The 16530-nt window shown below is 37.0% G+C and overlaps 1 protein-coding gene across 1 annotated transcript in view; it reads left to right on the forward strand.

Annotated features, from left to right (window-relative positions):
* The window catches only part of SCN8A (sodium voltage-gated channel alpha subunit 8), a 178055-nt gene that overhangs the window by 107787 nt on the left and 53738 nt on the right, over window positions 1-16530 (forward strand). The window contains exons 8-14 of the mRNA XM_075199295.1: window positions 1359-1422; window positions 3556-3697; window positions 4615-4818; window positions 5749-6039; window positions 8544-8927; window positions 12994-13129; window positions 14011-14249. Coding sequence (XP_075055396.1) covers window positions 1359-1422; window positions 3556-3697; window positions 4615-4818; window positions 5749-6039; window positions 8544-8927; window positions 12994-13129; window positions 14011-14249 — 1460 coding nt within the window. The remainder of the gene's footprint in view (window positions 1-1358; window positions 1423-3555; window positions 3698-4614; window positions 4819-5748; window positions 6040-8543; window positions 8928-12993; window positions 13130-14010; window positions 14250-16530) is intronic.

The raw sequence follows: 16530 nt of genomic DNA on the forward strand, positions 1-16530 counted from the left end.
TTTTTAGCAATTGTACACTTCTAAGTTTTACACTGCCGTTACTGGACTGAAAGCAGGCAGAAAATTGCACAAGATCATGTAAAGAGAACCTGTGTTCCTGTTCACCGTAGCTTCTCTTGGAAGAGTAGCAGAGTTCAGCAGTTGACCTAAAGAGTACACTATTGTACAAACAAACCAAATTAATTGCATTCATTTCAGTCTAACTTCTATAGAACATTGACAGCCAAGTAAGATACCATATATGGGGTAAGATTTCAGATTAGGTGGCACAGGACAGAAGCTCTGCTGTGTCTTTTGTCATTCTCTGCCAACTGTTGCTTTGTTGAGCTATGACATTAGATTTTAGTGAGCCCAAAATAGAAGCTTCTGCACAGGGGCAGAATTTCTCTGAATGACGAGCAGACTGGGTTGGATCCCTTATGTGCTAAAGTGCAAAAGTAAAATGTTGGCTTATGCAAAAGATAATAATGCAGTAAATTTCAGGATGCAAAAGGCATTGACGTTAATGCTGGTTGTAAAGTTAGCTGTTTGTACATATTTTTTTCTGAAGAAGCGAAAAACACCCAGATGAATACAAATAAACAGATATGGGGGCATATAACAGTGTATTACAATGACAGGCTCCTTGTCACTTTACTTGCCCAAGTTCATGAACAATTAAAATAATTACATTATCAGTTCAATGGAATAAACATGGAAATGTTCAATTTAATAATGTGAAAGGATGAATATAAACTGAGAAACACTTTTACCTTAGTTTTTTACACCCTCATGTGCTTGGGATCAGCAAGTCAAAATTCACACAAAACCATATGGGCATCAGGTAAATTTCACGCTCAGTGGGGAAGTGAATATAACTATACGCTGTGTCCAAAAGTTACACAGGTTCAGACATTGTAAGTAGAACTTTGCCATCTCACTGTAAATGACTGCCTTTGTCCCTTAGTAGTTTTAGCCTGAGAAAATTTTAGTTTTAATCCACAGTTGGCTTATATTGAGTTTCCATATATTATCTTTTTAAGAACACAATGCTGTGGTATTTTTGGATGATACATACTGGCGGCAGTAATGCTAAAAAAGTCAAACTTTTAGCAGTTGAATCTTATATGTACAATATTAATAGGGATATTTTAAATTTGCTTGTATTTCATTTTATTATGGTATATAGAATATTGTATTTAAAATTTATGTTTTATTTCTTCATGTGCTTTATTATTAACTGGTGTAGCATTAAGTAGTATTGTTTTATTGTATATTAGATAGAACTTCTCAAATTATATTGTTTTGCAACTTTCATTGTATATATTATTTAACTGATTCTTAGGTGCTTTCATTTTTTTTTTCTCTAAACTTTTCAGCAAACTTTTACAAAGTGCATGGAGCCATTGATCCATTGCTATGTGGTAATGGTTCGGATGCAGGGTAAGTATATATTCTTATACTACCCATGTGGTATGATGAAATGTGTCAGTGGGTGGAGTTGTTCTGTCTGCAATCTGCATAGGTACTTGTATTCTGATGTTTTGATTTTTAAGATATTATCGTACTCTTCTAGCCTACATTTTTCATACACTTTTAGTTATCCAATTTATTTAATATATGCTGCAATGCTAACTATTGTTCTGCTTTTGGAAGTAGTTATGTGTAAAATAAAGTACACAATCTTTCAAATCTCTGTTTTTACATATCAGGGCATAATTAAAAATCATCTGGTCCTCACCAAGTCCTAAAATTTGATAAATCTAATCTCATGTTAAAAATAACACATAACAGATTTTACTTTGTCTTTATTTATTAAAAAAATACAAATTTCAATAAGAAGCCGTATGTGATAAAGTAAGTGGAAGTTATGGTTCAATAGGTTGTAGAACTGTAGCAGCAATAAATTGAAGATATTGTTTTCTGTATGAATTTACTCTTACATTGCATCTGAAGAATTTTGGCCTAATCCTCCTTACAACACTGCTTCAGTTCATTGATATTTCAGGGCATTCATTTATGTATAGATCTCTTGAGGTCCCACAACAGCTTCTCAATGGTATTGAGATATGGAATTTTTTACCTGGCCATTCTAAAATTCTGGATCTTTTTTTTTTTTTCAGCCATTAATTTGTAGATTTGCTGGGGTGCTTAGAATTCTTATCCTGTTCCAATTTCAGCTAAGTTTCAGTTATAATTTTTCTGTAGAATACGCTGATATACAAAGGGGTTCATGGTGTTCTCAGTGACTGCAAGGCATCCAGATCCCATGGCTACAAAATAAGTCCAAATCAACACCCCTCCACCGCCTTGCTTGATGGTTATTAAGAGGTTCTTGTGATGATGCATTCTATTTGCATAACATTGTGCATTAAGACCGTACAACTTCACTGTGGTCTTGTCTGTCCAGAGGACATTAGTCCAGATGCAACTTAAATCTAAGCCATATTGCAATGTTTTTTTTTGTTGCAGAGAAGAGGCTTCCTTTTCTTAGAGAAGTAATGCTTGTTTATTTTTTTCTGACATTTATTATGTTAACATGATGCTCTAAAAAAAATGCACTCTTGGAAAGCTTGACAACTCTCTTCAATGAATATGATTTGTAAATAATCTTTCTCACTGTAGAAAGATAAACTTTTATAAATAGACTTATAACTATTTCAAGATTGATGCACAGCAACATTGGCTTCTGTAGGATAATTACAGATGTTTTTTTCACCTTGGCCCATACATGACTTTGACCAGTCTGCCAGAGGCTCTACTTTTATGTAAAGATAGCTCTTGCTTATGATCTAGTAATGAAGTACTGTTGATAAGCAGCACCAGACTCAAACTACTATTTAAATTCTTTATTGCCATGGGAGCAGAGAGCACTCACTTTTATACAATTCATGTTGGCTTAAAATTCTGTTGAATAAATTATGACAATGTAACATGTGTTATTGGCTATTTGTCAAACAAGATTAGACTTAACAAATTTTAGGACTATCTGGAAATCATTACTTATATGATATGTAAAAAAATAGATTTGGGAGATTTAGTTTTTCTGGATTACATGGGCCATTTAACCTGTAATCACTATGTAACCACTGACCCCATATGAAACAAACTACTAGTGTTGCACTCCTGTGATATTTGGGAACAATTGAACCATGCTGCAATATTTTTTCACAGTCGTTAGAAGTCACAACACATGTACAATTCACATAAATACTACATTCAATGGATCTAATTCAAATAACTACAATGGTATTATGTGATATTACTACTCATACTCTTACTACATAAAAAAGTATATTTTAACAGGACTAAGAAAATGAAACGGCTATTACTGTGTCATGGTTGGTGTCAGTATCACATATACAAATAGAAACACAGTATCAGTTATTACTGTCTATGTGGCTTGTAATGAAGACATTTGTGATTTTCTGCTGAGAAAAGTCTGTTTGAAATAATTTATTACAGATAATGAGATTAGAAAGGATGTATGTGAAATTCCACATAGAAAGATTTACTGTACTGTATATGCAGAGTTTCAATTGATATTTGTGTATACTTAATTTTTTTCTGTTTTAGGCAATGTCCAGAGGGGTACACATGTATGAAAGCAGGCAGGAATCCAAACTTTGGCTATACAAACTTTGATACCTTTAGTTGGGCCTTTCTGGCCTTATTTCGCCTTATGACTCAGGATTTTTGGGAAAACTTGTACCAGTTAGTAAGTAAACTTAATACTACAATTTAATTTATGATGTACATTATATGGATAAGTACACCGATATGTAATAAACATCACACCAGACTTGTATAATATGGTATGCTTTATTTAGATGTATATTAATAAAATAGTTAACATGTATTCATATTATGTGGAATTCATACATTAAGAACAGTGCACTATTACAAACACATTGAAGTAATCTGTTTTCCCACAATCTCAGTAAGTCCCTTAGTCCCTCTAAATCAGGTTCTTGCTATGTTACATTTAAAGTGCACCCAGGTGGTGAAACACTACATTGTCTAGCCCCATAGTAAAATTGGGAGTGGGGTTGTGTTTATGCTGTATGTCCTCCAGCAGCCTGTGCTCTGCTCTTCTGAGCCTGCTCATGCGTAGTGAAGCCCTGTTTCAGCTTCACTGCACTCACTCTGAGATGATAGTGGATAGTGCAGGCGTTGGCAGAGCTACTTGCGTCGCGGGGGGTGTGGTGACTATAGGCCCCCTCATCTCCAGGCCCTGTAGCTGCTGCATCCTCAGCAACAGCGGCAGTTCCACCACTGAGGGTCCCCATAACCTGCAAATGATCAAAGCAGCCATTTAGTGGAGTGAACCAATGTTCATGAGAATGTAGCATGCCTCAATGTTGTCACTGGTTCCTACGTTCTCATGAATATTGGTTCATTCCACAGAATGTTTACCTCCGCTTTCTAAATACAACACATACATTCTGATCACATGTACATTAAGTAGTATGAATTTGCACATTATACAGTGATGTTGAAACATTTTCTTTTCCAAGGCTTAATTTATAGAAGATTTATGACGTCCTTTTAGGGACTAAGAGCCTATTCTACTTTTAAAGTTCAATAAGAATATAAAAAAAAACCTTGTTGTTAATTGTGTTGTTTATTATTTAGACTCTACGTGCGTCTGGAAAGACATACATGATCTTCTTTGTTTTGGTCATCTTTGTTGGCTCGTTTTACCTGGTGAATTTGATTCTGGCTGTAGTAGCTATGGCATATGAAGAACAAAATCAAGCAACACTGGAGGAAGCAGAACAGAAGGAAAATGAATTCAAAGCAATGCTGGAACAGCTGAAAAAAATTCAGGAAGATCAGGTTTGGCCTCAATCTGAAATAAAAATTGTGGCCTGTTCTTGAGGTAGACAGAGGTGATGGACAGCAGGAGAGAGTCAGTGGAGATCGATAAAGTGTTATAAAAAAAATAGGAAAATATGTATATATCAGAGTAGTGTTAAAAAGAAAGTTGGATATATAATACTTCAGTGGTCCCTACTTTAAATCTTGATGCTTCCTCTTTTCCAAGTCTTGACAATTCTATCATCCTCATTCTGTTCATCAGTAATTTTTTCTGAGCCCAAATAGTTTCACCAGTCATCACCTGTCTATTGTTCTGCAAAAGATATAATCAATTCTACACATATCTGCATAACTCCCAACTACCTCCCAACTATTTAAGCTGGGGAATCGGGACATATCCACTTCTGGACTCAGTTTTCTGAAAACCTGAAAATAGGTTTTCTAAAAACATTGCCATGCTCAGTCTGAAGTTAACTATTGGATTTCAACAGAGCATGGCTTGTGTGTAGCACTGGTTACACAATCACAGTTTAAAATCAAATCTGTGTTGCTGCATGTGTCTCAGAAATACACATTATGGTGTCTTTCTTTTTATAGCTGGCCATTGTATTGTCTGTTTGGACTCAAACAAGTTACACCCAATCACAACATCCTATCATAATATTTCTAGTGTACCATAGTGGAACACACAACAAAAAGGGGAGGTTGTCTGAGGTTACATAAGGGCATGTACAATCTAATAACTTCCATAACTTATTTGAAAGTGGACAATACCTTTCAAAGAGTAACAGTTATAAATAGGAGATGGAGCTCATCTGACCAATTTGTCTTAGGTGATAATCAAAATAAGTGTGGAATAATTTGATAAATCTCTAGAAGTATTTTGTTTATAAAATAACAAATAATACAGCACTTTTTGAATAGGGTGTTTGTCTATTTTCCTGTCAGGCAGCAGCAATGGCTACCTCTGCTGGTACGGTTACTGAAGATGCTGTGGAAGATGATGAAGGGGATGCCAGAATGTCTCAGACATCTTCAGAACTGTCCAAGTTGAGTTCCAAGAGTGCAAAAGAAAGAAGGAATCGCAGAAGGAAAAGAAAACAGAAAGAACTATCTGAAGGGGAGGAGAAAGGAGACAATGAAAAGGTGTACAAATCAGAGTCTGAAGACGGTATGAAAAGAAAGGGTTTTTGGTATCCTGACAACAGGCTGGGAAGAAAATTTTCAATCATGGACCAGGTATTGGGAAATAAAACCCAAGCAGTGTTTTAAAGTAGTTCACTATGGGCCTTATTTAGAGTTCGCAAAATAAAGGAGCAAAGTCTCACCTTGGGGGAAAAAAACATTTTGCATGGGGGAAGGGGGGGCGGGAGTGTAAAATTAAAGCAGTATTTGTGTGCTACATGGGAAGTAACCATTATTTTCCTGCATGCATTAAAAATGAATCTGCACCCTTTACATGGTTTGCCAAGGAGTCAATTTGCTCCTTTTTTTTACTTTGCTCTAAACTCTAAATGAGGTAGTTTGGGGTATATTTGCGATGCAGAGTTTCTGACAAACCAACGATTCTAGTGGTTTGCTGACATTTTTAAAACGTCCGGTTTAAAAAATGAAGGCAAACCGCTGATAATCGGCAGTTTACCAGAACCGCCGCTTGGTAAATATACCCCCATGTCTTTAATATTTCTGTTGTACTTATATCGTCAAAATCCATTAATGACCATTAGCTGCTTTTGGACTGCATTGCTTCTTAGCGTTGTATTTTAACAACTACTTTAAACTGTGTTGTTTATCATATGTAGTACAGGGAATCATTTATTTTATTTATATATATATATATATATATATATATATATATATATATATATATATATATATATATATATATATATATATATATATAGCTGGGAAATTGGCGTTACCAAATCAGGTAAGGGGACTAAGTATGTAGGGATGTATGATTCTAGTCTTAGGGGTAAATATATTAACCTGCGCTTTTTGTAAGTCGACGATATTCTGCAGTAGCTTTAAAGGCAAGTCTTGCCACTTTAAATTTCGCCCCATGTTGTTCTTTAGAACAACATGGGGAATTGAATCTGCCCCTTAATGTTCTTTGCTGGCTTCCAGCATTGGGCTTAAGTATATCTTTTTTTTATAGTTGCATCAATATTATGGTTTATTGGTTTGTTGCTCAACACAAGATGCCACTATAAGCACACTGATTAACTTAAGAGTCTACACATGGCCTAGATATAGACAGGCTTGAACAATGCAATATTAGAACTTATTGTAAAGTACATCGAGTACTTTTTCCAGTGTTACAAATACAGTTACAGTAGGTGGTTATTTCCACATGACCATAGTCCATGGCTCCCCTAATAATGCAGTATATTTTGCTGAAGGTCATTTAAACTTGTCGCCTTCGTTCTCAAGAACCATGGTTCAGTTCTCTCAACACCTCACTCTGCCTCAACTGATCCCACATTCTTCTCCTGTCCCCAGGTGTGTAAGTAGACATTTGTGGGGACCCTTAGTATACTTTTAACGGCACAACATACCATTCAAGTGTAAAAACAACACATATCTGCATGGGAGCTTAATGAGGATGGAGCCCTTCTAGCTGTGCGCCCTAAACAGCTGTTAAAACAGTAGTTATGCCTTTACCTGTACCTCAACTTCCGTACCACTCACCTGGGAGATTACAAGAAAGGACACTATGATGATATCCTGAATCTATTGGGATTGTAAAATGATGATCATGTTGCCCCTGATGGACATAGCGTTGTATTTTTAGTAAGGATAACTCTAGTTCACATGTCTGTAAAACAAAATCGGGTCACAATAATTAGGTCAATAAGCCTAAGGAAATATCAACAGTTACCGTTTATAGATAAGGCATAGGAATGACACACAGAATAATGTTATTCACCGAACATTTAAAAACACAGATTAGATAACGAACCCAGAACACATCTCAGCAGGATTAATATTTTGGCGGTATTTGTTTCCAACTGCACAGTAATTTTGCTTTATATGTTTGAAAGCAAAGAGACAATGCTGAGGGTAAAATAAAAAACGATTCATTCATACCTTATTGTCTGGCACTTTACGGATGAGTAGAACTTAACAGTCTCTCAGTGCCAGACGCCAACCATTACTATACATTCATGTGCTTCATCGGCATACTACCAGAGCATGCTGGGTCACGCAGTACAACACTAGCAGGAGGTTTCAAGGTTGTTAGTTGAAGTTCTTAATCCAGCTGAAGATGTGTTACTTTGCCATCATGTAGTGTTTTCTTACAATGCTTATAGGTTTCTTTGGGGATGGACTTTATTTTTAGAATATCAATGGTATTGCTGTGTAGGGGATTTCCTATGGGCCTGTCCACATGTTTTTATTTTCTATAGGTCTCTTTGTGTTTTTTTTTTTATTTGAAGCACAGCGACACACACATGTTAGTCTACAGAACTTTACACACTTATGTATTTATATTTAGTTTTTCACTTTTTTCTGCTTTGTCCTATTTTTGTGTATTGTATGTGGTTCCTTTTAATTTGCATCTGAGTAAAAAAGCAAAGCAGAGAAAACATACGGAAATTGTTCAAATAAGACCAGAAAGAAAGCCAAAAAACAAAACAAAAGCACAAAACAAAGACAAATCCCCTGTGTGTTTAGTGTTTATTGCACTATACTTGTTATTGCTAAGGTCTTTAAGATGTAATTTTTCCTCCTTTTTGCAGTCTCTACTTAGCATCCCGGGCTCTCCTTATCTATCTAGACACAACAGCAAAAGTAGCATCTTCAGTTTTCGGAGAAGTTTTCGAGATCCTGTCTCTGAAAATGAGTTTGCAGATGATGAACATAGTACAGTGGAGGAAAGCGAAGGCAGACGAGATTCCCTGTTCATCCCAGTCAGACACAATCGGAGGAATAGTTACAACAGTGGGTACAGCCAGGGCAGTCGATCATCCCGCATCTTTCCAGACCTGCGAAGAAACGTTAAAAGGAGCAGCGCGGTGGATTGTAATGGCGTGGTCTCAATAATTGGTGGTCCGGGCGCCAATATTCCTGGTGGACGTCTTCTGCCTGAGGTGAAAATAGATAAGGCAGCTACTGATGACAGCGTAAGAAAGTTAATGAGTAGTTTAGTCTAGGCATGGCGGTCTACCCTTCTGCTTCCTGTATGCCGCCCTGACACACTCAATTGGATCCTCCCCTGGTGGAATGAGTACTGGTTTTTCCTAACCTTACGCTAACCTTTTTTAAAACCTGTAAAATGATTTTGCTTAGTCTTTTTATGTTATGCATTTGTCCTTAAATTAACATTTAAGCAGACAAAAACATGCTGGAAATTTACATCTGTGTTTTGTATTTTGCATAAGGCCATTTCCTTCAACTTGGTAGCAAAATAAAAATGGTGCACAATAATTTATTGGTGAGGCTTACACTATTGCTTTAAAGGTGAGTAGCACAGGGGTTTAGTGATCAACACTTCTGCCTCACAGCATTGGGGTCATGAGTTCTGTTCCCAAACATGAGAGTTTGCATATTCTCCCTGTGTTTTTCCTCTTGGTGCTCTGGTTTCCTCACACACTCAAAAAACATAATGGTAGGTTAATCGGCTGCTGACAAAATTAGTGTATGTGTGTTAGGGAATTTAGACTGTAAGCTCCAAAGGGGACTGGGGGTCATTTGCAAAGCACAAAATGGTTGCTGTGAAGTACATAACTGGCATTGGACCTGCCATGCACCTTGATTTGCGCAAGTGTTCCTTAATTTTCACCAAAGAGAATTGGTTTGCAGAGCAAGATGGCAGCGTGTGCTGAATTTGCAGAAGCTGAGGGAAGGAGCATTACTGGCATAGGATAGGTACGTCTAGTTTTGAATATTAGTGTAGAATTTATTGAAAGTTTTATTTTTTTGGAAGAGTGAAATTATTAATAAGAATGAGTTGGACAGAGCACACTGACACAGATGTTCCATTTTCACATTGAAAAAGGTCTGGAATTTTGCATCAGCTCTGAGCTATGTTGCACTTAAGTGGAGAAGGGCACTTCTTGGTGCTTTGTAATCAGTGTAAATAAAGCTTCCCACACAAGTGCCAAATGTGATAGACATTTCCAATCCCCTCACATGATTCATTTACTTAAAGTGGTAGGAGGCTGTACATTTACGTGACATTTACAGTGCACCCCGTGACTTTCTCCGCCTCTCTACACACTTAGTACTTCTACATTGTGGAAGCATCCACCAAGAGCAGAGTTGGCATTGTGCCTTGATGTGCGCTGGACAAACCAGCCAGGTACATAGTTGCAACACCAAGGCGTTTTTCGGTGCATTTTGTAAATGACCTCCACTGTGTCCAAGCAATTGATACAGGTACATTTAAAAGCAATTTTATAAGCCTTACCAAAAAAAAATGTATTAAGTGTAATTGTAGTCAGTTCATTTATTAGCTTAAGTCCATATACTGTCAAAGAAGCATTAAAACATGTTTGCATGATTTGTAAAATAAATTAAATTTAGTTTAGTTTGTCATGTTTTAATGTAACAGTGACGAGACGCATGTCAGAAATTAAATTGACTTATAATATTTTTACTGTAAGTTTGAATGTGATTTACATTCCAGGAAAGCCTTCTACAGCAAGTAAAGTCAGTAAATTAAATCTGCAATTCATGCTAACATTATACAATTGAAGAAGACAGTGATGTTTCAATAGAGGAATAGATATGTAAATTCCAGTGTGTTTTTGCCTCATAAACACAAATTATTTAAATGTCAATTTTATAATTTTTGTTATGTTATTCTTTATGATCTAATCCAGATAGCATGTTAGCCAAATGTACAACTACTCTGATTTCCCTTTCTAACCTAGCATGGGTATTCTAAGAACAGCATGATGCATGATCACAGAATAAAGTAACACTTCAAGTCAAACAACTAGCAGGAAACATGAAAAAAGAAAATGCCAATTACAGTATAGTATGAACATGGTCCAAATGACCTCTCTATAGAGTACTATTATTTGATTACCATTTCTTTAAAAGAAAAAAGATAATTGCGACTTAAAATCGTTATCCTGGGTACAGCACAGTGTACACATTTTGGGGGTGTTGGAAATTTGGGCAATACCCCCAAGATAAACAGCTATATAGCACAATACATGTGAAGAAACAAGGCACCTGTAAAACAATAGATTAACTTACTACATTCTGCACCTTAGTCACTGAACTGAAAATTGCTCTTGAGGGTACCATAAACAATGGGGTTTTCGCACATTCTGGAAACCCCACTGAAATGAAAGGGCAACGGAAATGAAAATCCAAATTGAAATGAATGGGGAAAAATTGGGTAAATGCTCTTGTTAACCTCTAGTGCAGTGTTTCCAAAACCCAGTCATCATGGACCCCTAACAGTGCAGGTTTTCCATATCTCTTCGCTGGAGCACAGGTGTATTCATTCCTGAAATACACATAAAATAGAATGGGTTTTATTTTCACATGCAGTTGCATGCATTGTATTTGTGTTAAAAACACAAGTCAGCATATTAACACCAGTGGGTAAAGGACCTAAATGCGGTCTAAGGTGGGATTCAATTCCCCGTGGTGTTCTTTAGAACAACAGGAGGTGGGCATTATTACTGTTAGTATTGTAATGCAGATAAACACAGAGCTGCAAGCAAAATTCAGCGCATCTGTTACCATAGTAACGGTAATAGTGTGCGGCCCACGTTGTTCTAAAGAAATTGAATTGAATTCCCACCTATGAGTACAGGATTCTTACATGCGATTTAAGCCCTATAATTTTGATCATGTTAGTGGTTATTTAATAAACATCTTACAGAGACTGAGGAGTAGGATAGTAGGAACACAACCATCAAACTACTCACCTTTTCATATTTGAGAGTGTTGAGTGCATAGTGTATTTTTCATCATGGCTTTCGTTATGAGAAAGGAAAACTACCAATCCAAAATACAATTTGTTTACTACATTTACTCATAATCTTTGATATAATAGAATATTGCTGTTTTTATTCCATCTTAGTAATGTGGGTAGATGTAAAAGTATGTACTATAAATAAAATCATTAATTTAAAATGAAAGATTTGCCAATGGCATTCTATGTACGATTAGTTCTAGAAGATTTTTTGTCTTCAAATCTTCAAGTTACTTATGCTCTGGTGTGTGTTGTGTTTTTAAGGAAGTTGTGGCTTAAAATAAAAATGTTGCTGTACTATTCAGTTTGGCTGCATAGTAAAGTGCACCTAAAGGTTCAGCTTACACACAAATGAAGCATTCAGTTATCTGATGCCTTGTAAAGTTGCCACTAGGTACTGCATAAGCAATTTCTCACCCTAGTTATAGTTGTATTATCATTACTTTATTCAATATAATATTTGCACAATTATAAAATGGACATACCGGTTGAACATTAAGGAAACTAAAGCAAAAATAATGAGTAACTTTGAACCTTGGCAAAGCCATGTTGTATTGGAGGGGGAGGTAAATAATGTCCTAGATCAGTGATGGCTAACCTGTGACACTCCAGGTGTTGTGAAACTACAAGTCCCAGCATGCTCTGCCAGTTATCAGCTAGTTATCTACTGGTAAAGTATGCTGGGGCTGGAGTGTCACAGGTTTGCCATCACTGTCCTAGATCAACTTTTCAAGTCAGTGTAAAAATAAAGCTATGAAGTATTTGTGTCCAACATGAAAAAACAGCCAGTATTTTTCTTATGTGCAAAATAATAAACTCACTTGCACCCCTTACATTGCAACATGGTTTTGCCAAGGTTCAAAATTACTCATTTTTTACTTTACTTTCCTTAATGAATCAGGCACATAGTGTTCATTAAAAAACTTTTTAAGGGTACAGGAAACAAATCATTCATTCCCTTCTAATTTTTGTCTAGATGAGCAACTAGGAAACCACCAGTAAAGGTTTTATTGTCAAGCAATGAGGCAGGATGGTTGTTGCTATGTGATAATTATATAAACATGATCTCCTATTAGGACACTGCCAAAATCAAGCACATAAATGCAATATATTTGGTTCCAATGCATGCATTTAGAAAATAGTGATTTGTACTATTTTAAGGTTTAGCAGTTTTTATTTTCTAGCAGTCAACTGAAAAAGTGCAGATTAAATATCCCTTTTCCTCTCATGTAATACAGTGTGTTATTTTGCAGGTTACAACTGAGGTGGAAATTAAGAAGAAACCTTCTGGGTCCCTCCGTGTGTCCATGGATCAGCTGAATTCATTATTCGCAAAGAAGAACAGAGCCAATAGTGTTCTGAGTGTTCTCACACAGACTCTTGTGGAAGGTATAGCACACTTGTCAATGTGTTCTCGGGAATATCTGATGGCTGACTTGGCTCTTATAGTCAATCTTTTCGATAGTATAAGGTCTGTCTGTCTACAAAGCAGGCAGATGTTCATATCTCTTCTAAACCACTGTACAGATATAAAAAGACAGATATCAATCTGTATATTTGTCGACGGATTTACAGTAAAACAGAGATAACTGGTCCATTTTAAGAACACTCTCTCTATTGGAATTAGAAATGTTCTCTGATCTGCTCTTTGGGAGGGAGCTTATCTGCAGTATACCTTTTTAGGAAAACAGTTGGATCTCGTATTGTACTGGTGTGCTTATAAAAATGTGACATTCTCTTTATTATCACAAAGAGACTTAAGTAGTCCTACAAACTAAACTCTATCCAAATAAACAATAAATAGTATCACTTTAATTACACCTTTTTACTGCTTTAAGTTTGGCATTGCATGATTGAAGACATTGGTCACACAAGGATTGTGTGTATTACCCCAATAGGAAACAAGCAATTTAGCCCTACATTCATTGCGCCTCTTAGCAGTGTTCCAACACTTTCCAACTATTAAGTCAGAGATTCTCCCCACAACATAGTGAAAGTTGGGGATGAAATAAAATCCATTTAGCAGGCCTACATGATCAGTCTTGTAAGAAATATGTGAGGCTGTAGTAAAAGTGCTAATTAGTAACATCTCCCTCCAAGCTGAGTTGAATACTTGGCTTTGAGAGCTACATAGTTGTGATCCAACAACAGCTAGTGGACCACAATTTGTTTGCCTTTGCTCCGGTAGTTTCTTTTTTCTTGTGGTCTGTTGCATTTGTGTTATTTTGTCCATATTGTCTTTAAATTTGATGTGGGTTTATTTTCTCTAGAACTGGAAGATTCGCAGAAGAAGTGTCCACCTTGGTGGTACAAGTTTGCAGACACCTATTTGATATGGACTTGTTGTCCTATGTGGATTCGTATCAAGAATATTGTAAACATGATTGTAATGGATCCTTTTGTGGACTTGGCAATAACCATTTGCATTGTCCTCAATACTTTATTCATGGCAATGGAACACTACCCAATGACAGAAGAATTTGAAAGTGTATTAATTGTAGGAAATCTGGTAAGACGGTTACTTTTGTTGAAATAGAACATTGGTTTCTTTTTAAAAATATCTATTGATGTGGGAAAAAAGCATTTAATCCTGCTGGGCATGGAAAAACACACACAGAAATAAGCAGAATAATTTGGAAATGATCTGAAAGGTCATTAAGCTCCAGAAGGGTTACAAATGGCAGATTATTCTATAACAATCCTGTTTTGCTAGAAATGGAGCAATCCATAGATAGAGGTTTGCCCATTCACTTGAAGAGGGTGGAAACACCACACCATTAAAATGAATGGATACTGTAATGGAATTAGCTAAAAATCGCTGCTTCCTGGATAAGAGTTGGGGCAAACAATGCGTCTCACCCAATCATTTATAGTGGTTTACAAAAACAAACGGTTGTAAGATAGACCTTTAATGTATTCCCACTATCCATTAATTAAAAAATTCAATGGCTATCCAATTGTACCTACAATTGCTTACTTTGGATGGTAAAGAATACACAGCTGTCTACTAAGTGATCCACAGTCAAGAGTTTACTTGCAGATATTGATGGATATATAGAAAGTTAATGATAAGTTATATTACATTTCCATCCTCCTTTAAACATGCGCTCATCTCACCTATCTCTCGATCCAGCCTCTCTCTCCAACTACCGCCCTATTTCTCTCCTCCCCTTTGCCTCCAAACTACTTGAGCGATTAGTGTACAAACACCTGTCTCACTTTCTCTCCTCTCATTCCATTCTCAACTCTCTGCAATAAGGCTTCCGCCCTCAACATTCCACTGAAACTGTTCTCACAAAAGGGACCAATGATCTACTTACTGCAAAATCTAAGGGTAATTTCTCCATACTCATTCTCCTGGACCTCTCTGCTGCTTTTGATACTGCTGATCACCCTCTTCTACTACACACCCTTCACTCCATTGTCCTTCATGACACAGTTCTTTCCTGGTTCACTTCTTACCTATCGAACTGCTCCTTTAGTGTTTCTACTTCTGGTACATCCTCCCATCCACTCCCACTATCTGTTGGGGTCCCACAAGGCTCTGTTTCTGGCCCTTTACTTTTTTCATTGTACACTTCTTCTCTTCAGGCACTAATTCGCTCATTCGACCCTAAATACCACCTCTACGCTGATGACCCCTAAATCTATATCTCTTCCCCTGACCTCTCTCCTTCTGTACTATCTTGTGTAAACAACTGTCTTTCTGCTATCTCCACATGGATGTCCCAATGCTACCTAAAGCTCAACATGTCCAAAACAGAGCTTATTATCTTCCCTCCTGCCAGAGTCACCACCTGCCCTCAAATCTCCCTCACTGTCAATAACACCACAATTTCCTCAGTCTCCCAAGCCCGCTGCCTTGGTGTCACACTTGACTCCGCCCTCTGCTTTATTCCTCACATCCAGACTCTCTCCCAGTCCTGGCGACTCCACCTTAAAACATTGCCAGAATACGCCCTTTTCTTACTCAACATGCTACCAAAACTCTTATCCATTCTCTCAATATCTCCCATCTTCACTATTGCAACCTCCTGCTATCTGGCATTTTTGACACCCATATATCCACACTTCAATCCATCATAAATGCTGCTGCAAGACTGATCTTCCTCTCTCACAGCTCCACATCTGATGCACCACTTTGAAAATCCCTACACTGGCTCCCTGTGTCCTCCAGAATCAAATTCAAATTACTCACCCTTACCTACAAAGCACTCAACAAAACTACCCCTGCATACATCTCAAATCTCCTATCAAACTACTCTCCCCAGGGTCATCTTTCTGACTGGGCATGATGGGCAGGTGCCCTGCGGGCAATGGGGCCACAGACAGGACTCTCAATGAAAATAAAAAATCCTGTAAACAAGCAAAACCAAAAAAAATTACCTTTTGCGGTCGCCACCTGATCTGACCACCTGACCATTCAGGTCAGGTGGCGATCCGGCTCCCTCCCTGGTCCCCTCTTCCGTGCTGCGCTCGCAGTAAATGCCGGGCGTGATGACGTCATCACGCCCGTCATTCACTGAGAGCACAGCACGGAGGAGTGCAAAACGGACAACAGTGACTCAGCGAGGAATCAGGAAAAAAGAGGAGAAGGGGATCGGATTTTACACACACACACACACACACACACACATATACATGTGTGTGTGTGTATATATATATATATATATATATATATATATATATATATTTATATATATCTATATATATATATATCTATATCTCTCTCTCTCTCTCTCTCTCTATATATCTATATATATATATATATATATATATATATGAGAAAA

The sequence above is a fragment of the Mixophyes fleayi genome, chromosome 2 (genome assembly GCF_038048845.1).
Source record: "Mixophyes fleayi isolate aMixFle1 chromosome 2, aMixFle1.hap1, whole genome shotgun sequence".
Taxonomy (NCBI): domain Eukaryota; kingdom Metazoa; phylum Chordata; class Amphibia; order Anura; family Limnodynastidae; genus Mixophyes; species Mixophyes fleayi.